The sequence below is a fragment of the Contarinia nasturtii genome, unplaced genomic scaffold, assembly GCF_009176525.2.
Source record: "Contarinia nasturtii isolate CC-2019 unplaced genomic scaffold, AAFC_CNas_1.1 Cnas_scaffold_350, whole genome shotgun sequence".
Classification (NCBI taxonomy): Eukaryota; Metazoa; Arthropoda; class Insecta; order Diptera; family Cecidomyiidae; genus Contarinia; species Contarinia nasturtii.
Genome location: NW_022197705.1, coordinates 1965340 through 1989527, shown reverse-complemented (window position 1 = coordinate 1989527; position 24188 = coordinate 1965340). Strand labels below are relative to the sequence as shown.

Here is a 24188-nt window from a genome sequence, read left to right as displayed (position 1 = left end):
ATCATGCTTCTCGAACTAGTACTTATGAACATAAATATGTTGTTTCGGATCGTTTTGTGTCAAAGACAGTGAAAAAGGATTCGCTCACATTTTATGAACACATAAACGATTGCAAATTATTTATAACAATAGATGGATTTTTAAATAATAAATGTTTTTCTAATTTGGTATTAATTGATTTTATAATAATAATAATAAACCTTTTCGTATAGTCAATCGAAAATTGATTGAAACAATATTGAAAGAGAAACAACTTAAACAACTCAAGCTTAAGAGAATGTTTATGCCCCGTATATTTTCGATAACAAAGTCAAATTAATTTCGAAAACTTATTCAGTTCATTCTGTTCAAATGTCATGTAGACACAAGTTGTATCATCCGACATTCTAAGAGGGGTGTCTTAAGTCTCATTGAAATTCATGGATGTAATGGACATTGGGCAATATTCATTTGATTATACTTATGTATATATTTAGAAAACACCCCTCAACAACATAACATTCATTTAACGATAACTATTATTGTTGAAAGTCAAACTGGTTGAAACCGCACAATTGATCCGATATACGAAGCGTATCTGGATTTGTACAAGGGTTAAAAATCAACATGTGAATAATTAAAGTTATTATTAAAAGGACATTTCTTGTATGGAACGTGCGTATGCTTAGAGTACTGAAGATGTATTTTATTTGCATTTTAGTTTGGCATTTAAGAAATTAAGGATTTAGCCAAAAGTCGTTACCATCCTCTCCTGGCGGCTGTTATGCTTCTTCAGAATATCAAAACGGTGTAATACAAGTTTCACCAACATGGCCATTTATTATAAAACGTAACAGAATAAGAACATGATTTGAAGAAAACATATATATTTTCAATGGGTTTTTGGTGAGTTCGTGTTCTTGGGCAACAACGAAATACGCAAATTTGTGCTATATATATATATATTAGTAATGTCTTGCGTGTAATTGGGGGTGGTATGGGTGGTGGTGACCTCGATACGCTTTTACACAAATCGATTGTGTTGAAAATTTCTGTATACACTGATTGAATCCCATGTTTCTAATTGAAATTCCATCGCAAGACAAATTCGCAGACGTTTAATTTTATTGGAAAGGACGCCTAAAGATCATCGTGGGTCGTTCGAATCGCGCACGACAACGGTTATCGGCATTTATTCTCAAAATAAATTTCGACTTGAAATTCCATTCAAGAAATTATGCTCAAAGGCATAATTTGTGTGATTTTCGTCGGTCGATGGTAGAACGCATTTATATATGCATGACGTGCAACTAGCAAATCGAAATCGCTTTCGTACTAGATATATATTCGTTGCTGGTATGTTGCACACGTACCATGTATATTTGCATTAAAATTTAGCTAAGTTAAACAAACAAAAGGATTATGTGTGCTTTATGGTTATTAGCTGTTTACCGGGACATATTAGATGAATGCCCTAATATATCTCCAAGCCAATTTCGTATTGAAAATTCAATCCACCATGCATTCTCTGGTTACCAAATCGATATTATTTGAAATCATAACAAAATTACTGCTCTTGATCTGGTCAACAAATTAATAATACGAAAAGATTTATTTCAAACGGACAAAATGCGAATTTGTTCAGAGCCAGACACTTTTCTCCTAAGTTCTGCTCTTTCTTGTATTCAGGCACAGTATACAGTGTTGAAGAATTACATGAAATAATTCCGGTTGCCAATGTCTGTTCTGAATTTGTTTCATTTTAAATGAAGTAAAAACGATGCGGATACAATTTGAAAACAAGGATACATTGATCGAATGACATAAGACACAGATTGCATCTATGTCACATGAACGGTGAGCAATGATTTTTGAATGAAGAGCAACATGTCTGCACTATTCTAAGTGAATTACTTGGTGTAAGTGTATGCAGTTGTGATGAAAGGATGATTGAAAATTTAATCAAACTCCTAAATAACTTACCATGCGCATCCATGAACGCCAGTATATTGAACACTTACCGGTTTCACGGTTCCACCACGTACGATAATATTTATTTATTCAAATGTCAAATGTGCACCCAAAATCGTCAATCCAATTAACGCAACCGAATTCCGTTCGTTAAACAAATTACTTTCGATTAAATGATTTATACATGAAACAGGTAAACGTGCAACACACCAATTTACCTTCAACTGATTTATTATTATTTATGTGATAATTATTATTATGGACCATCCGTTCAATTTATGTTAGCATTCACACGCGAATTGTTTTTTTTTCTCTCCTTCTCATCTAACATACTAATTTATCTAACAGGACTTTAACAAATATGTTAAAGGTGAGTTTGTTATGGTCAGACTCGCTCTCTATATCAATTACATACGGGCTGGTGAAATTTTCCACAAAATATTGTAGCCACCTCTGTGTAAATGTTTTTGTTTCGACATGCAACCACATTCGGCGAACAAAAACACACATCGATCAAAAATGTGAAGATAGATAACTGAAAGGTGATTATGTGCATATTATGTGAATTACTCGAATTTCTTTTAAACGAAAACTCGTTCATTAGATGAAAACATTTTCAAAATTACCCATTTCTATTCAACACTTGAAAGTGTTAGTATTCATGATACCATTTAATTCTAAATAATCGATTTGTATGACGTTGCATTTTTCATTTAAGGAAAAAAGAAAAAATGAACCATCATGACCCAATTAGAGAAATGTTGCATAGATTATTTTTTTGGCAAAAATTTCGGTCGATCTAAAGATAAAAAGATATCCAATATTTGATCTCAAATAAATATTTTCAACCATTCAACTTACACTGCGGCAAGGTGTTTCATTTTGTTTTACGTCATAATTTTCTATTTCAATGCAAGATTCTTCTGTATTCGCATTCAATACTGACATTAGAAATTCTAGCCTTGAACAAAAATCCTTTGAGAATAATTTCTCTTAATTTTCCACTGAATGCACAGCAGATGATTTCTCACTTTCACCTGAATGTGAGATTTTATATCGGAAGTCTGTTCATGTCATCGCTCCGTTCGCGAAAGTCTTATCTCGCTATTGTTTTTAACAAAGTTACACTCATTTCTCTTTTAAATCTCAGTTGTTCTTTTGTTTGTGAATTTTTGAATGATAAATGAAGATATGCGTTTTGTACGCAATCATAATTTATTTTGCTGACATTTCACATTTTTTTCGCTGGAAAAGTTGGCGAAGTCAAATCGTTTAAAGAGATATTCTTTGATGATAATCGTCACCTGTATAGAAAATTACACATGCGATATGGCTTTGAAGTTGCTTCAACATCTTCACTGAACAAATGTTGTGCAAATCAATCTAAAGGCGAAGCACTCAAGAGTGCTTAAAGTAAGACATGAACAAGGGACGAAAAAAAAAACACTTTAATCTCTTTGTCACTTGCCAACTTCAATTCTCTGAGTAATGTAAAACTATCTACCCATAGTCCAACTATGCTGCCTTTTTCTACTAATAATTTACTGAATTTTCGTAATGCACCTTGATTGATTGCTTTTACATGTTTTCATCTTTATTCACAGTCATTTGCTCAGTTTTGTATTAGCCAAGCAAAATCGTAAACAAAAACTGTAAACAGTATCACAAATTGTTTGTTGAACAATCGATTGCTTAAAGGATCCCCAAAATTATCTCATCATATCGTATAACGTGGGTGGAGTTTGATTTCAAAATAAAAATATTGAATATTCATAATCTCTAAAAATGACAATAAAACGACACACACGAGAATAAGAGCCGTGTTTAGATGTTTTGCAATTTAGTCGTTTGATGTTTTTTCCATTTCCAGTTTATCCTATTTAACTTAAAGATTCCTTTTTGTTCATTCTTAGATTAAAGGAATCACAGAGCTATAGATGTATGGAGCGCGATGACGATAAAATGTTTGAATCTTTTCTTCCGTCGCATCAAATAGAAGCATATAGCGCGAAATGATGCTCTTTAAGATGTGTGACTTTTTTTTGAAGAAAGAAATTGATGTGATACATACGAACCAATTTTTTTTTTAAATTTCATATGATGCTCTATTTATTTGGTATAAAGGTTAGCGTAGTTTTTAATTTATAATAACATCATCACTGCCATCAAATAAGAAATTCATATAAAAAGATATTTCTCGAGGCAAACTTTTTTATATGAAATTGTAAAGAACCCATAATGAAATTATTGTCATTTAACTGTTTGGACGTAAATGTGAAAAAATGCTCCCTTTTCAAGCTCCACAGCATATGTTTTATCTTTTCATTTGCACGCCGTTCAAAAACTGAATATGTGTTTTCGATGGCGAATGATGTTGTTTTATTAAATATTTTAACACATACATTTTGTATGCATATGTAAAATAATGTGATAACATCAGCGAGTGTTTTCTATGCGGCCACATATTTTTCGTTTATCCCTCTGTGATTTCCACGACGTTACCAACAGCAACATTTTTCAACTGAAAAAAAGTGATTTCCGGATTTTATCCGAAAAAGATCCACTCACGTCCTTATTATTATTGTTATTGTTTTTCATTTGGGAGACTTTAGATTTTATCAATGTGAACAACTTTAACATTTATGTAGTCAAGTCAGCAATGCGAACTCAAGCTTCGAAGAGACAGAGCAAATTACAGTTTATTCACATGTACTATGTTATCTTTAAATAAAACATTGTGTCCCCAAGATGAACGAACAAAAAATATTACAAGCTTTGAGAACGCCTGTTATTATTGCCATTATTATTGCTGGTCTCTTGACATTTGTGCACGCCTATCGCACTTTACATCAGCCACACACAATTTTTGAAAGAAAATCATGCAGTTAATAAAATAAAAATTTATTTTGTGCTCGCTCTGAGTCTTCTGACTCCAAATTGAAAGCGAATCTTATGATAATGGGCTATGCACCGTTTGATAGAAGAGAAACGACAGTTTGAATTAACTACTTGCCGCGCATATTTACCAAATTTTAAATTTTGACAAAGTTTTTTGATGCATATTAACCCCCTCTTGCAAGAGGACACTTGGTTGAACCCTCTCCGGTTTGTGTTCAAATATTGTACGTCTAACTATTGAATTTCCTCAAAATTCTTTCCTATTTACTGAATGCCATATATTGTTAACAGATTCTACCTTTTTTACATTTCTATGCTTGTTAAACATATTTTTTTATTTTTATAATTGACCAATTTTGTGTCAATATTTAAGCTTCATTGAACTGCATAATAATGGAATTGATCGAATATCTTTGTTATGGTTCCAAAAAAAGATGAATGTGGGATTGAAAAACAAGTGGCACAATCGTTAACAATTCATTGGAAATAGCTTCAGTGGCTACTTTTGTGTGGATACGGATTTAAAAAAAATATGTTTTTGGAACAAATTCGAATCGAACGATAAAAAAATGTTTCGATGTTTCGGCATACCGGCCATGGATGATTTATTATTTCCTGATTTTAAGGTATACTTTTTAAATCCGATTTTTACATTTTTATATTATATAATCTCATTATTAGAGTAGAAATGTACCGTTAAGTATATATAATGATCTGTATAATACATTGATATTATGAATGGTTAACCGTGATGGAAACGTTCAAAAGTGTAATCTTTTGATTCCACAAAAAGGCAATAAATAACAAAGAGATTCAGTATTGATTGACATCAGCATTCCGCATTTCCTGTCAATGAATTGACGCACATGAAATTAGTGATTTTGATATACCTCACGGAAAAATCGAAATATACTCACAAAACCAGTGTTCTACATTCTTTTTGATTCTTTCTTTATTTCTTTATTTAAAAAACGGGTTATATTGTACATTTAACAGCCTAATGGCCAATTACAAAATGTATTGTGGCGAATATGTGGAAACAGTTTAAAAATTTTGATGTTGTAGTTACAATACACTTAAAAGAATAGTTTCTTATTGAAGTTTTGTGAAAAAGAGAAATGCGATTTTCGGAAGCTTCAGTTGGATTCTTTCTTCATTACCTGACTTCATCGCGTGGGAGCTACAAATAAAATTGTGAATAAAAATAACACACCAACATATAAAGCCACGCAGTCATAAAATTAAATACTCTCAAATTGGACGTCTTAAGGTTAAATTGAAAGCGGATTGTGATTGCCTTCAATGATAAAAGTTCAAAAGACTTGGGAACACTTCTAATATTCAAAGAGACACTTTATTTGTTGATTTTATTATTCACTTCAAGTGTTCTAATTATTGGCGGCTTTATATGTGAACAAGTAAAAAAAATTGCTTGCACGAGGAGTGCAGGAATCAAATTCTGTTTTTCGAAAATCCAATGTTTAGAAATTTAATGGGAATCTACCGTGGACTAGAAATGAAAGTCTGGTTCCAAAAGTGCTATTCGCTGCGAAATATGCTATTCAACTCAATGGAAATGTCTTTGATATACTCTTCTAAGAGTTGGCGTGCTTTGTGAACATTTCCTTTTAGCCTGTCATCATCCTCTAACTCATTACACTTGCGATTAAAACCTATGCGAAATCTAGAAAGTAAACCTAGTGACAATGTAATACAAAAAGTTAGAAAATGTTATTTACTGATTTCGGATGAAATATTTGTCTCATAAAATCATCGTCTTGCAATGCTGTTGATTTTTGTAAACATATTTTGCTTAAATGTCGAATGTCTTCAAATAATTTTCGTTCCATTTCGGGTTTCGAGTGAGGCTGTGAAATAATAAGATCGGCAAAATAGGTGCTTCCCCTAAACATATGATCCATAAATCGATTTGTTTCATTTGTCATTTTTTTACTCACACAATTCTTCAATTTTACTTTAAATAAATAAATTTGTAGTAAGTAATTTTTTCGCAAAAAAATCCGCTTGCAATTACAAACGTTGTGAAACTATCCTTTTGCTTCGAATTTAAAATAAATGACAGATTTTTTTTCCTGTGGTCACTTTAATCACCTTTTTTATCGGGAATTCGTATATTCTTTTCGTCACAATATTATTCAACTCTCTTTAAATAGAGATATTATTGTACCGAACTTTTCTACGATGGTTTTCAGCCATAACATTTTACCGGAAAAAATTGACCCACAAAATCAATTTTAAGGTTGAAAGAATCATTAAGAAAAAAATGCAAGTGGTTTTTTTAGAATGAAAAATTTGTAAATTTTTTGTCATTTTATACAAACACACGAACTGCATGGATAAAAAACATTATTACACGATATATATACACTGACGTTGTAATTATACTGTTTTTTTTTTATTTGCGAAATCCGATGTGCAGATTGTTGTGTTAATGGCATCGTATCTTTATATGGAACAAATCCAATGTTAATCCCATATGGTACATGTTGGATAGAAATTGTTGCACAGCTTTGTCAATTACTTTCATTGAATAATAAATATATGCCGAACAAAAATTCCACCCATACGAAAAGCAAAAAAAAAAAACCAAATAAAATAAATAAGAAAATTAACCAAGATGAAAATAATTATTTCTTTTGGAGAATGGTTAAAATGGGGGAAATGAGATAACCAACAATGAGACAAATGAAAATTTATGCATTAGAAAACGAAAAACAATCTGGCAACAAAATGAAGTCAATTTGTAGCATTGCTGCTATAAACAGCGGCGAGAATAAAGTGCCTGAAATGGTTGAAATGCTTTCTGAGTGACACAAGACAATCGCGCTTAAGTGTCATTCGCGTTTTGTTGCACGTTATTTGGACAAACCCATTTTAATCCATACACCAGAGTACCGAGTAAGGTATTAAATTATTGTTGTATGAACAAGTATAACAGCTTTCAAGTCTGTTGAGTTTCGACAGAGAGTGAGTGAGAGAGATAAAGTGTTCGGCGTCATGTCGACAGAAATTGTGTCTCTTTGTTTTTCGTCGCCTTAGATTTTATTGTAAAATTTCATTGAATTTATTAGTTGTCTCTTTCATTTTTTATGGTTGTGAGCACGCATCATGACGAATGTCACCCCATTGTTGGTCGCTTATTTGGCTCCTTATTCGCCAAATAAAATTGAAAATAATGAGAAAATAAAGTGATTTTTTAATGAAGTTCATGCTACATAATTCAGTCATGGCTTTGAATTGTGTGACCATGTCAATTTTTTCGACAAGGACGGTTTATATATGGCACAAATTACGCACGATAAAATCACAAACACACACCATCAAAAATAATCATCAACAAACGATGAACCAACGGCACGGTTTCAGAATTAAATAGACAAAAAACCGCGAATAAAACATGAAAAAACAACTAAATCACACTGGTTAAATCTTATCTGTTGCCATAAATTTTTGCTTTCTCTAGTGTCTGTTCGAACTTGTTTTTTTTTTGCGTGAAGCGTCGACACGAATCTTATAACTGTTTACGTGTATTCGACAAAGTTTTTACCAAAGCAAAATATCTAAAAAGTAAAAAAGCAATGACCAACATGGAAACGATACACACAAAGAAGTGTCTATGTCACTCGTTCATTTTTCGCGAACGAACGCGAAATTACTTTCTTTATCCAGACGGCGAAGTGAAGTATAAAAGGAATTTAACCACAACTTCATATTCTCAATGGAAATGGTGTGCCGCTCGCACACACACCGGAGTATATATATATTTATGCATGCTGTGTCTTTGTCTTCGACTTCTTCCGCACAATACCTTGTTTTTGAGGTAACATCGTAGCCACTATACATAACAAAATATGCTCGGCTAATTGAAACGAAGAAAAAAGAATACACCATAGAATATCTTTAAAAAAATTCGTTCCAACTACAGAGATTCATTTTCATTGCGCGTGATTACTTTCCACTTACAAAGCTCCTACAGAAAGATTGTTCCATTTTCTTTATTGTTGTCGTCATGTTTCGCTTGTAATTACAATTTTACTCCATAACAGCCACTGTCACAAAACGTATATGAGTGTGTGTGCGGCGCGCAAAAGAACGGTCACTGGAATACGTAGACTTCGTACACCACCGATGTCGATATTAATTTTGCAAAACAACGAAAAATTGCATCGAAAGCAAGAAATACCAACTCGACATTCGTAATACGTCCAAGTACATATCGATAAAATGTGAAAAGTAAACCGAACGCTTCTTTGGCGAGGATGTGTTTTTTTTTGTTCCGGTCGGCACATAAATGTCATTATAAATGCATTTGAAAATGTGGAAAAGTTGAACGAAAATTCCAGCCATTGAGGAAAATGAGAAATGGACTTTTTGGTTTACATTTGGTTTCCACCATACTCAGCAGGAAAAACGCACTCAAAGTACATGCTACGTTATACGGCACACTCAACACACCGATTATAAAATCATTTTTGGGGACGCAGCGGGTCTGGGAGTTTGCTATACCCCTCCCTGAGGACTGAACTGATAAAACTCGAAAATTCATCACCATCACACCAGATGGAATTGAGTTTGGGAAAATCAAAGACGATTTTCACTTTTTCCGGATAGTCCTCGATTGACATGCAACAATTTATCCAACACATTTGTAGGACAAAGACCCTTTTTTTTCTTTTGACTGTCATTCTGTTTGTTGGAAACTCAATTGCGTTTTTTTTTTTAAATTAAAACTGTCCTTATACAAATAATCGAAATTATCTCCACCTTGAATATTTCGCGTCCATATTCCACATTCTTGTTCCAGACAATTTAAATTGGCAGCACTTTTTTTAATGAAAACTGAAAATGGAAAATTGTAAGTAGAACAAAAACTCGTTTCGAACATGTAAAAACTAGCGATTACTTTTAATGAAACAGGAAATACGATTGATTTTCGCCAACAGCGATTGTGATGTTGCCATTAAACCAATCGAAACCAATAAAATTCGTGTTTTTTCATATTTATCTTTCATTTACAAGCGGGTAAAATGTATTTTTTCGAGCACTTTGGTGTAAATGTGACGTTATCGTAGATATTAATCTTCGTTTTTGTATTCAATAGAGACAAAACCGATTGACTTTTAAACCAAACGTCGAAATCGAATGTAAGTGTTGTTTTAACAGGTTTTTTTGCAGTATCGAAAATCGCTTTAAACCTTGACCACATACTTGACAAATAATAATTGACATACAATCAAAACGGATTTTTAAATTGCATTCTCCTTTTGATATAATCTACTATAAGTTAATATATACGAAGTAGCTGATTTTCATTATAATTATGACTTATTAGCTGAATGTAAAGTGTGAAAAAATTGTCTAGACTGAAATTGAGTGAAAATGACTAGGGACTTACTATTATATAATGCATAGTCATTTCTATTTTAATAAGATGTACAATTGTACACACATTGGCCAAAGTATGTTCAATAATCGAAACCCCAGTTTTGGTACTGAGCCCCATTAATTGAATAATTTAAAGACTTTTTTAAGACCATCCAATACAATCTAAATTAAATTCATCATCACGTGACTATTTTTGCTTAAATTCGATAACACTGAAAATCCATTAGCCAATGAATCCACTTCAAATGGACTGTTGGACATTTGCAATTGCCTTCGCAAACGTCTGCCAGTGTTTATAGACAATATTTGTGTTTGTATTTTGTGTGAATACCATTCAAATAATCTCTTCTTCATTGGATTTGATGAATTGAAGGGATTTTCACACAGCACAAAATATATCCTAATCAAATGTGCTAGGCAAATATCTATTGGCCAAACAGAAAAAAAGTTGAAACGTAAAATTGGAATTAATGCTAAACAAATGAAGGCATCATAATGTCATCATTATTATTTATTCAAATTGAGGGGAATTAAAAATATCACATTGAGCATAAGTGATTAGAATAGATGATGTAATGTTGAAAGCATTAACTCCTTTCGATCCATTAGGATTCATTCGGTCGGCGCCTGTTTATAGGATTTCCCGATTTGAAATTCAAATTTAGAATCTTATGAAATAAAAAAGTAGAATTCGGTTTTTTTAATGACATGAAAGTTTACCATATACATAAAGATTGGCCAATTTAAAGTATTAAATATCACTTTTGTAAACGATGAATATATATATACATATGTTTCCTGAGTACAGTACGTAAAATTCCCAAAGATCCTTTTTCATTTTTATGGTTTGTTTATATGTATGCTGGACAAACAAAGATTTCAACAAAAAAAAGTGAATGTGTGCGTGGTCATGCATACATTTATATAAGGGAGATTAGTAGGAAAATGCATAATGTCGATTGTCGTTTTTGTTTGTTTTCCATTTGGCCCCTTCAATGCAAGCAAAGTGAGAGCACTGGCAATGCGCGAACACACATACACAAAAGATGCCACACAAGATGGCTTTCAAGGGGCACAAAAAATATCGGTAATACCAAACAATTGACAGCTATGTTTATCAATTTGGGTTTTGTTTTGATTTTTAAATTCAATCATTGTGTACTCGACGCATTGCTGTGTCACATTTATAAAAGGTCTGATAGGCCGTATTTCCAGATTATAATGAAAAATTCAGATATACATATACAACGCACATATGTGTACACTGTACAGCCGTACACATATCGTGGATCGAAGGCATTTTCAGAATGTTTGTTTTACGTGCGTTCAAACATTTCATGCATTCGGTTTTAAATCAATACCATATATGAAAGTTTGCTTACTGATGTATATTTCCATGTTATGCTGTCTACTCCGATGCCATTGTACTTGCTTTCGATATTTTATTTATGTTTTTTCCGAATCATTTTCTGGAGAGAGTAGGGGAGAGAGAGAGAGCGAAAGAAAGGGATGGAGAGAGACAGAGTTATATCATAAAAAACCTTGATGATATTGGGAGAGTGTCAACTGTTATTATTTCCAATTTTTGATGTGAGTCATAGTAAATAAAAATGTTATTTTTCAATGAAAAATGTCAACGAAATGATGCCACAGCGAATTGACCGATTGTGAAGTTTGCTCATGAGGTACCGTTGTGTTTGACAAGAATCTGTGAAAGGTGAAAAGGCAAAGAGGCTGTCAAAAATGACATCATGATTTTGATTGAGGAAATCAAATTCACAGATTCTCCAAAACCATGTTTTATTCTCCCAAAGAATATTTTGAACGAGTCATTGAGGGTTTCATTTTAAACATTTTTTTGATTCAATTACAATCGAATGATATGTTTTTTGATCTAGCATTCTTAACACTTGATAACGTAGTTCTTGTGATTCATTTTCATTTCAATATAAACATTTATGAATGCAATTAAAAGGTGAACGAAGCAATTAATGCCAACAAGCTTGAGAATTTGGTGTTCAAAAACGAATTGGATGATTCAAGTAGCATATTCACACTCCCATAAAACGGTCAATAATACGATGTGTGTGAAAATGCATAAAAATGTAATTTCGATCATCAATCATAAAGTGTTGCGTGACTTGGACAGCTCATACAATTCGCTTAATGATATCAAATATCTTAATTTATAAGTGATGAATATAGCATCAATGGGCTTCATTCAGTATTTTCACAAAGTTGAATGGAACATGAACGAAAGACACTTTTCGCTATTCGATCTATTTGTGCATTTGACGATAACAAATCACTGACATTCCATATTACCTCATTCAGCTATTCATCATCTTGCTAGACTAATAATATATGCTGTCAATAAAATCGATCTACGATGAAATTCGTATTCCATTCCGAATAAAAATGAATTCCGAAGTCGTTCACACCAATATTGCTTGCGAGAGAAACCTCGATTTTTTCTGGAACAATAGTCGAAACAAAAGCATGGCCATGGTACTTCATGATAAAATGTAGCCGATGGAATATGGTTCGCTTTTCGAATGAAGGAATCCCTTAGATAGTTAAAAACGGCCATCAAGAGTATAATTTGTGTTTGCAGAATTGCAAACACGTAGTAGTTTGTCTTTATTTTCAATTTGTCAAATTATTATCTATTTATGATTGGCCATATCCAAAAGTGTATAGCATTTATTTAACAGAGTGTGTAATAAAACTTGTTTATTTCAGATTTGTGGCCTCTTAGGCACAAATGAGTTTCACAAATATCCCAAATATGCATTTCGAAAAGCATAGCTAAGTCACAAAGAAATACACGGAAAATAGAATGCGCATTGCGTAGCATAATCCAATTCCGTTTTAGTATTATTAAAATAAATCCGCATCCAACATACTAAGGAGTCCAACCAAAATCATTTATATGTCTTACACATATCCCCCAATGTTTGTGCCACAACAGCAACGAGATAAAAAAAAAACGGATTTATTTTTGTTATTTTATTTATTGTAACTGTGTACTAACGCCCAGCACATACAAAGAAAATAGCAGTAAGCACTCCTTTATGAATGCCATTCTATTTGCACTGTCATATATGGCTTTTGTTTATATTGATATTTTGTCATCGCTATTATGACTCGAATGGGGTGGTGTAAAAAGGTGTTTGTGAGCAAAATGAAAACAGATGCTGTGTTGGACATAATAGTCGCGTATTGGTATTATTGTCATTGCTTTTAGTGCAATTGTGTTAGGACACATTTATATATGACCGACATGTAATTGGACACCAGAGACACTGTTTCTAATCGTCAAATACTTGCTTGTTGCGTTTAACCCTCGATTCGGTTTTGGACTAACGAAATTATTGGCAATCATCAATTGCCACAGATTTAAAATTAACTCAAAACATGGGAGCATGGCGATTTTCCCGCAATATCCACCCAATTTCACGTTAAAGGGTTAAGTGTCTACCAAAATTACTGTTTTCTCTTCGTTATACACCCCATTTCGTTTTTCCGCGTTCTTCCACCAATTCGTTCTTCTGCATGGCGCAAAGTTTTTTATCAGTTACAAAGGATTTTTTTCTGTAATTTTTATTTTTTGAGTAAGTGTTTGCTAACCGTGTTGATGATGTGCAAGAATTGTGTGGTAAGGCACGAATTTGCATGTACTGTCATTCAGTTAAGAGTATATGCACGAAATAATGAAATTACTATGTCAATATGTTTGTTAACAATGCCCACCAGTGTCCGGTTTAAAATTAGTCGTCGGCCCAGTCGGCAGAGTCATTTACTATTAATGTTCATCGTTTTCAAGACAATTATGCATTTTTCGAAATTAATAATAGATGAACGGGGAAAATTGACCATTTTTCCTGTGTAACTATATTTTCATTGTTATTTGAAACTATTTTTTTTATGGAAAAATTGAAGCCCATAAGAACTTTAGAGATTCATAGTACATATTGCATTGCAAATAACCTAAAACTTTGACCAATGTCATTGGTTTAAATCGTATTGTGTCTAAAATTCCCGATGTAATATGAATGAGGTTGTAAATTGTAACATTTCACATTTTTAATGTTGCGATGAAGTGAAAAATCAAAAGAATTTAAAATTACAATATCCGGCTTTGCAGGTGTTTGTTCAATAAAAAGAAACATTGTTGTTGAAAGTATCTCTAAAGATACTATATTGAACATAAAAGTGTGAAAAAGCGACACAACAAAATAAAGGTCGAACTTAAAACGTCTCGTTGCGAGTAATATCGTTTATGTTATAAAATAATGTATTGCGATATTGATATTGATATAACATTTTGTAAATGGTTGAAACTTGAAAGAGACCCATCAATCGCATTGGTTATGAATATTTAAAGCTTCTAACACCTGTCCTGTACAGTTGCATAAAAGAAAATTGTGTCTGTCCCTGATGGACAGTAGTAGTTGTGAAAAATTTGGGCCATTTCTCTCTCTCTCTCTCTCTCTCTCTCTCTCTCTCTCTCTCTCTAGATAATATAAAGTGTGTTTCATTCGAAAACTTTTATAAATCTATTATGAAGCATTAGGTACATATCTGGAGAGGCTCTTTTTAATAACGGCAAAATGAGGTTTAAATTGGCATGAATGGTGACAGAACGAGAGAGAGTAAGGTAGCGAGATCACCGGAGATATATGAAGAGGGAAGAGGGCTCACCAAGACAAATACTGTCGAAGTTTAAAAAAAAGATGAACAGAGTAAAAAAAGTGAAATAAATTACCTGATGCGAACAACAAGAAGAGAAGTGTTGTCGTCGCCAGAACAGAACAACCCATAAAATTTATATCCATTATTTTCGGTTGACTCGGTATCAGCAGCATTTCTAGTTCAATTTAGTGTTTGACAAGACACCGGAGTAGCAAAAACGACCACAACGCCACACCGGATAATGTTTGATCATGAATTTTAGATTTTTATGATGATGTGTAGTTGTTTAACGTTGATAGATAACGTCGGTTTGTTGACTTCGTAAAAGGTGTTCAAGTAGTATGGATTTTTTTTTCGAAAAAGAATAAATGCTTTACGTCTTGCAATATGATGACAAGAGCCTGGGTAAAACTGTGTTGCATTGAGATCAGGTGCACACTACATACACTACTGCTACTCTGTTTTCTCGTTAATAACACGATAATTTGTTTTTTTAGCACATTCAACTTGAAAAAGATGGTACACTTTAACTGTGTCTTTTTTATGCACTTAATCAATGTTCTTTCCGTTATTCTTCAACAAAATGTCTCTTTTCTTGCTGACATTCTATTCACAATTTGTTTTGATTCAAAAAGCAAACGAATACAAGCAGATTCTCAAAAAAATCGCTCGGTAAAGTTTTTTTTTATAGTTTCAACTATTCCACCGAAATAAACTCATTTTCATTGACTGCATCGAGCATTCACATTTCCAATATCCGTAAAATGGTGTACCTCCAGAAGAGCTGAAAATAAATACGAGGTTGAGTAAATTGAGTTAAAAATACATTCACAAACAGGAGTAAAAGAATTTACAAAACGATATAAAAGTGAAAATTGCTTATTAGAGCCTATAGGTAGAAAATTTAAACTGAATGCTTAGTTGTGTTCTTCTCCAAGCATTTTTCGTCAATAAACCTTTTTGTTCGCATGGAACAAAAATGTAAAAATATAAATATTATGCTATTTATCAGAAGTTTTTCATGCATTTTCACCTACAATCCACATTGCAAGCACGGAGATGAGATGCGATGATTGGCTGGATAAAAAGGCAAGGAAAATGTGTGAAAAGCACTTTTCATCGTATGAAGAACGGCATCGTTTTGGAAGAAAACATTGAGAAACACATGTTTCTGTTATACGCGCATTCTTTAAATATTCATTAGAAATTCGCTTAACGAATATTTTGTGGCAACAAAAAAAAACTCTCCGAAAAAGCCGCATGCATAGCGACGACAATGGGGAAAAACAAGAAATAATGGGAAAAAACACAACATAAAAGTTGGAAATAATTTGAAACCCCCTCATTGGTTTCATATTTGTACTAGAGAATTACTAATTGCCAACGTATTCTGAATATTTTATAATCTCGCAAATAAATTCAATCTTTTGACGGAAGTTATTATTATTCTAGCAGACGGTTGTGTGAAACATTCACTTCATACTAAGACAAAAGAGCAACATTTCCGTGAACTATACAATAACTTTGACCGCCACATAAGAAAGCGTATGAAAGTATTCGACTGGATTAGCATTTATTCGTATGAAAATTGAATACGGAATTCATTCACCTGAACTCATTATCATTAAGATATATTTATTCATTCTCATAGATTTCGATCCTATACACATGGCTCATTCTGATTGAATTGCCGTCCATTTTTGTTCAAGAATTGATATATTTTTCAAATTAATTTCCCTGACGCCAAGTATGCTTTCATTTCAGAATCGTGCAAAAACTTTGCTATAGATACGGTATGGTTTGATGGATCGATGTACACACCTATTTGTACCAGATTAACTTAATAATTCTATTTGTGCGAGAGTGCCAGATAGATTTTCATTTTTTTTATTTGAATGACATTGTATGTTAGATTGGAATTCTAATTTTAGTACAGAATACTAATTTTAGAACCTCACCTATTCATTTCCCCTGGGACAAACAACAACAGTCAAACAGGCGGAAATATCTGGAATTATTCATTGTGCATACAAAATACTGGGGGACCCAGTACGGGGAAATCAGTAATGTGCGAGCTACATTTTACAGGGGGGGGTGATTTTTCAAAAACCAAAAATTCTCTAGCAAATCAAACAAATTTTCGTTTTTTTTTTTTTTTTGGAAGTCACTTTTGAGGCGAAAATCCCTAGCAAATCGAAAGAATTTTCTCCGCGAAAAACCTTAGCAAATCAGAAAAAAATCTCTCGGAACCAAAAACCCTAGCATATTTAAAGAATTCTCCTCAATTTTCTACATTGATGAGCTAAAAAAAAAAAAAAAAAAAGGTCTTCACTTTTTTCATGAAAAACCCTAGCAAATTCGAATAATTTTCGCGAAAAAAATTTTCTCATTCAAATCACAGGGGGGGGTAAACCACCCCCCTACCCCCCCCTTCGCACATTACTGGGGGAAATATAGCTATCTTCACAGATAGTTTGGGAGCCATAACTGATCTTAAGAATATTAAGATGCAAAATGGCTTGGCTATGAACTGTTACGAGGCACTCCAGCGCATTTCTGAAACGAACAACCTTAGGGTGGTTTGGATCAAATCTCATACTGGTATTCGGGGGCATGACCTGGCAGACGGGGCGGCAAAATTGGCTGCACACGATGCAATAGAGGGTCCAGAACCATACATACCAATTGAATATTCACGAGTCAAGAACCGATTAGCTACTTGGCTCAGCAACAGATCCCGCCTAAATTGGCAGGGTACGTTCTCATGTGAGCAAACGAAACACTTCGTTCAATTCACATGTTCAAAACTCACGGTGGAATTAGCCAAATTGCCCAAGGAAGAACTCCGGATGGTAATTGGTTTACTTACCGGGCACGCCAGGGTCAATTCTCATATGAGAAATCTAAATCTCAGAGACGACCCGGACTGTAGACTGTGTGGTGGAGAAGGGGAAACCACTGCCCACCTCATAGATAGATGTCCAATGTTGGATACCATACGGGCTGACTTCACGGGCTGGAGATCCTACCCTTTGATTCATGCACCGAGTGTATTCAAATTGGTAACGTTTTTCAAACGGGCATGCGATGACAATCCATGCCTTAGAAACATTTTTGGATAAAAGACTATTCTCGTGTATTCAATACACACACGGGCGTCTTGCAATAAGTTATGAAACTTGAGCAACGAGTAACTATATTAAAACTTACTGTTTAAATAGGACACTCCCCGTTTTAATCCAATAATCCAATAATCCAAATTTTAGTACAATGTCTGCTTTTAAATGCCATGGCTTTCTTTTAACTGATAAAATACTTCAAATCTTCTTCTAAAAAACAACACGCTCAGCGACAGAATATTTACACTGTCATTTGTATACAACAACAATTATATTATTTAGAATGAATGTAGTAAATGTACGTCTGACAGTAGATTTTTTCGCTTGATTGTTTTTTTTTACAAATGATTTAAAAAATATCAATAAACACAATTTGTTTTTATTATAACAATATTACCGCAGAAACGAAATAAAAGTATGTTTATTACGCTGTTGCTAAATTATAACTGAGCAAAATTATGAAATTCTACTGTATAAACTTGTGGCATATGTAGATGTTATCAATCCTGTTAATTTTATTACTTTAATCTAAAATTTGAAGTCCAAATAATGCTTTATTTAAAATTCGATAAACGAAGACGAAACTAGACGAAAAGTATTTTGATATATTTTTTCAACTAATGAACCCCTTCCTTTGTTTATTTTTTGACCTTTATTTTTTCCATGGAATAAAAAAAACTAATTCGGATATGTTTCAAGGAGCATTGCTGATGTAATACAAAAAATATAATGTCTTACATCCGTGAGATAAACTTTTCCACACTGTGATCTACGACATATCTTTTCATAAGGGGCTACTGTAACTTTGAATTCACAAGAAAACTGAATCTGACGTTAATTTTACAATACAAATAATTAATGAATTTGGAATTTAGTTTCATCGACGAAAAAAAATGTCGACGAAAGTGGGTTTTGTCCAGTAACAACACAGTTGTCTTCATTATTTTTCTTAAACAATTATTCATAATCATTATCAGTAGATACGTGTTACTAGCTAGACTAACATCAAATAAATATGTATCATATAAAATTGTATTAACGATTACAAAAATATCTATAGACGCGAAATGTTCAAAATAATGAGCAGTGTGCAATAGGCAGCTTAGTCTTTTTTTCGTGATAACGAGGTCTAGAATCAACTGCTTTATTTGTTGAAGATTAAATATTAAATGAATAAAAGAAGTGAATATTTGGTTCCATTTTCATGAATTATATTATATTATATTATATTATTGTTAGTGGATTATTTCAAGCGCACTGACATTTTTTCCGTTTAGAGTTGAGTTTTTTCTAAAAAATATTATCAAACAACTTTTTGACATTGAGAAATGTTTTTTTCCTCGATGAATAGTAGAAACGAAATAATATTTATCTTCAGTGGTTGCAAACTCTTCAGGTAATACGGTTTCATGCGATTAGATTCGGCGCGTCAACTGATCAAATGAGTTTTTTATTGATTTTTATATATTTTTTTTTCTAAAAATGTTTCATTTGAAAATATAGTTTGTTTTCCAAAAAAACCTGCTTAAAAATTTACTGTAGCAAAGATTTTAAATAAAGAATAAATCATTTAAATCAATGAAATATTTGTGATCAATGAAGATCGTATTTGTTGAATTCTCTTCGCATCAAATATCTTCTCACCATTCGACGGTGAATGAAAAATCTTGTATTAAATTATCTACCTTGTATATGACAATATAATTTGTATGGTTTCCATGAAAATTGTATTATATTCTCGAAATAATGTGAAACAATAATTAAACCGAGTTATTCGAAGTAGATATGAAAATCATGACAATAGTCAAAAGAAAGTCTATGTGATAATGAGCGATGATAGTATTGCTTGCTGAAAATGCTGACATACGAGCGTGCCTTTCTTGCATTACCACCATTGATCAAACGGAGAATACATCACCAATTACGCCATAATAATGGACTTGTCATTAATCAATAGCTCTATTTAAATGCAAGTTAAATATCTTTTGAATGGGTCACGTCGTTGATGTTTAATCATGATTTTGTGATTTCTATCATCGCATGAAAGTCGACACAATGTTATATATATTCCACATGTATGGTTTCATTTTGCAATGAGCCTATATCAATTACAATCTAATACAAAACTCTCTCTTTCTCCCGTATTTCGCCTGTGTACATAATACATTGTATTTTACGTCTTCATTGTGAGTTCGCATCGATGCATCGAAAAGTTCAATGCATGAAAGCGTTTTCGTTCCGTTGTTCCGTCAATTGTGTCAATTGAAGTGTATTAAAAAAACATACCATTTTTTTTTTCGTTCATCTAATGACGGCACGAAATTGCGATTCAAGGTTTTATTCCATCAATTCAAAGAAGCCACATAATAATTTTGCATGAGAATTTATAGAAATTGAAACGTTATTATCGGAGTCGTCATCAACTGTCATATTCTATAGGTTGAAACGAGTTTGTGTTCAAGTGCTTATATTTTGGTATTGGCATAAGTGTGGCTCAATTTATGACTCTCATCTCCGCAGCAGAGCGCGATGCACCAACACACATACACACTTTGAAGTAAAGTGCTTTTAGTATTATTGAATATTTATAAGGGAACCATAAAAATGGTGTTCAACCAGTAGAGATAGAGAGACAAAGCAAGAATTTTGTAGATTAAATTTTAGTCAAAGAATTTATCCATCGAAATTTATTTCAGAAATTTGCTTAAAAAATTTCAACAATTTTTGGAAAGTAACATCGCCTTTGTAAACACTTAATGGGTCCAGGGCTCTTTTTCACACACATTTAAAACCGATTGGTTCCAAAAATCAACTATTGAAATATTTGATTTATGGGTTGGATCAAAACAAAAAGAGCGAAAGAGCAAGCATCAATCGATTAAAGCAAGCAAAGCAAGTGTTGAGGTAAATCAAATCCCACTTATGTGTGGCAATGGTATGCGGTGTTGTCAGATGTTCTGTTATGGTAACACTGTAGTTTATCCATTGAAGCATGTGTGCACTTATCCCCAAAAGTAGGGCAAATAAGATATTTACTCTTTTGATTTCTTTTGCATTTCAAAAAGTGTTATGAGCGCTTGTACTTTTGTCTTTAAACCAAAATGTATTCTTAAAGGACGCATTGTATGCAAAAACCATTCATCGATTATGTACTTATGCTTGTGCTTCACTATTCAGGTAAAAAACAGACACCTTTGAATGATTTAGTTGAATTGTCCATGTGCAAGTGTTGATTTAAATGAAGAACAATTTGAACGTTGACACAATAGAGATTTAATTCCCACAAATACAAGATGGGAAAAACAATGCAGCATCATTAGAGCTAAATAATTGATTGTTTGCCTAAGTGATTACTTATCGATGGGTATATTGTAATAACGAACATACACACACAAACACACAGTCATTATTGGAATTGGTTCTTCATTCATGGTCATTTGAATTGCATCTGAAATGTAGTTACTTTGTTTTTAGCTATCATATTGTGATTGGTAAGAGATTAAATCTTTATTAAATTTCGAATTTCAACAATTGACAAATCCATCAGTAACCAAAACACATTGGCCATACGATTCTCGAAACCATTTTCAAAATGCACAATTCAAACAAGCAATGCTCTATTCTTCAATAATGCAGCTTGTTCGCCGACGTTCCATAATATTTGAAGAGTGAATGCAAAAAAATGCACACTGTAAAGCTGCACACATTTATCTATCTTTGTACTTGAATGCAATTAGAACTTCTAAATAGTAGAAAAAAAAGAGTACATCGGAAGAGCTCATGCTAGAGCAAAAAAATCGTCGACACGTTCTTGACACTCATGCTAGACGTATTTATTGCAACTTGTCGCCCATTCATGGCAGCAGAAGGGAAAAAATGCAGTTAAACAATGGGCTTGAATACGTAATTAGCAACACCATGTTTACAACGAGCGGCAACCATCATAGGCACATTTACAGTATTGCATTAAAACGAGATTTATCAGAAATAAAATGGCAAAATATATATATTTCTCGCTTTTCCGAACCACAAAATGCAAATTTCACTCCAATGAAAGAATGTCTCCCTTTACCGAGTACTCATTGAAAAACGAAGTCGTTACACATCGCTCTCACATGCAACAGAATAACGAGATCGTCAACGATATCATCAAATTTTGTACATGACGCCAATTTTGTATAAGAGGCGAAAGAATATCCAATGAAGATATCAGCGTGTTGAAGTTTTCATGACAAAAAAAAATACGAGAAATTCCTTTCTCATTTGCACGTATTCAATTCAAACAAGACTTTTTACGACTCCATAATTTTGTGATACAATATTCAAAACACAATTTTTCTCGTTGAAAGATGAATGTGCAAAAATGACATAAAATTGGTCTTGAAGCAGCAAAAAAAAATATTAATCAGGCGACGAAGAAAAACGTTAATAAATTCCACATATATTTTTCCACCAAATTCATCACATTACTCTTTACACACTTTTTTCACGAACAAAAAAACAAATGAAAAGCCTTTTTATTTTTGGCAAAAAAAAAAATCGGTTTCCAATCATTATAAACCAGAAATATATTATTAATTCACACATGAACATTACTCTTCAACATTAAATTAAAATAACTGTACTATTTAAATAAAATATGTGTAATCTTTTGGTAGCAAAAAAAATATATAAATAGAACATTCTATTTGCACTAATATTAATTAGGACTATTTAATTATATCTGAATAATCACCAGATAAATTCGTTGCAATGTTCGTTTTTTTCCTTCTTTCGTTCGTCTCACAAATGTTCCATTGAGTTTTGTGTTTTTCGTGCGGTTTTACGAACGACAATGAAATACTGTACACAGCACGGAAAAATCGTATAACAACATCATCCGCATCGGTGGTATGTTAGATACTGAAATTTTGTTGTACAGACACACGATGTGCATGGTTGTGATTTTGTGCCATCGCGGCACCGACGGCTACTAGACACCGAAACACGATATAAAATAATATTATTGTTATGAATGATGTGATACAGCACTACTTTTGCCTGCGCGTATGTACTTATACTCGATAGAGCGACGGTTTTGTATATGTATATATGTACGAAACAATAACAATCAGTTTGAAGGAAATGCTGTTTACAATGGAAGACCCCCTTTTTTAAAGCAGTTGCAACATCAAAACAACCAGACAACACACAACAATTTCGCATATTCGGTTCATCATTAGCTGAGGGGAAGTTTTTGTTTATCAATTTGAACGCATGCGCCATGTAGACACTACACGCGGCATATGGCTTTTTTTTATTCAGAATTCAATAAATGCCATTATTATTTGTCTTTGTACATCTTCTTAATATCATTTCGATGCATCTATTTATTAGGATGGAACGTGTCCATTTCTTTGTTTATACACTTATCCACGATCGGTTTCGTTTTCTTTTGAAAATCATTCCCCTTCCTGTATATTTGTCGGCATTTTTTGCATTCATGTATAGTAACTGTCAATTATATACCACAGATTCTAGCACAAATACAAATACACACAGTAAAAGTGGAGAATATGACCGATGACTAAACTGGAATGAAATTCCTTATTTATTTGGATATAATCTTGACAGTTACCATCAAAATATAAACAACTATCATTTCACTTCAGCCAAATTATAATAATTAAAGCATAGGTCATTTGCTACAGTATTGTTCAACGATAAATAAATGGCGCACGTCAGTGATGTTAACACATAACACATGAGGAAGGAATTTCCGAAAAATGAATTTGATTGCAAATAATTTTCAACAAAATAGAATTGTTTCGTGAATCGGGTCGGCTTCGGTGAATTCCTCCATGGACTTAAATCTCTCATAAATCATGATTAATGGGGATATGCAGTTTTAACCAAATTCTCACTGCAAATATTGAAATAATTGTTTACAATCGAAATGGTTTGCTATTATTATTGTCACAATCCATTCGAATAAACCAATTGTCGAATCATTGAAAATCATAACTGCAACGCGCTAACTCAACATTCTTCCAATTGTTCATTCTACACTTTTGTTCAGACAAATTTGTTCTCTTTCTCTCTCTCTCTCTCTCTCTCTCTCTCTCTCTCTCTCTCTCTCTC

The 24188-nt window shown here is 32.9% G+C and overlaps 1 protein-coding gene across 2 annotated transcripts in view; it reads right to left on the bottom strand.

Annotated features, from left to right (window-relative positions):
* Positions 1-23021, bottom strand: part of LOC116338199 (fasciclin-3) — a 51862-nt gene extending 28841 nt beyond the window's left edge. For both annotated transcript variants that reach the window (XM_031763313.1, XM_031763315.1), the window contains exons 1-2: positions 22804-23021; positions 15023-15733 (exon numbers count right to left, since the gene is read on the bottom strand). In XM_031763313.1, the coding sequence (XP_031619173.1) occupies positions 15023-15122 (100 nt within the window). In that variant the 5' untranslated portion in view covers positions 15123-15733; positions 22804-23021. The remainder of the gene's footprint in view (positions 1-15022; positions 15734-22803) is intronic.
* Between the last annotated feature and the right edge of the window lie 1167 nt (positions 23022-24188).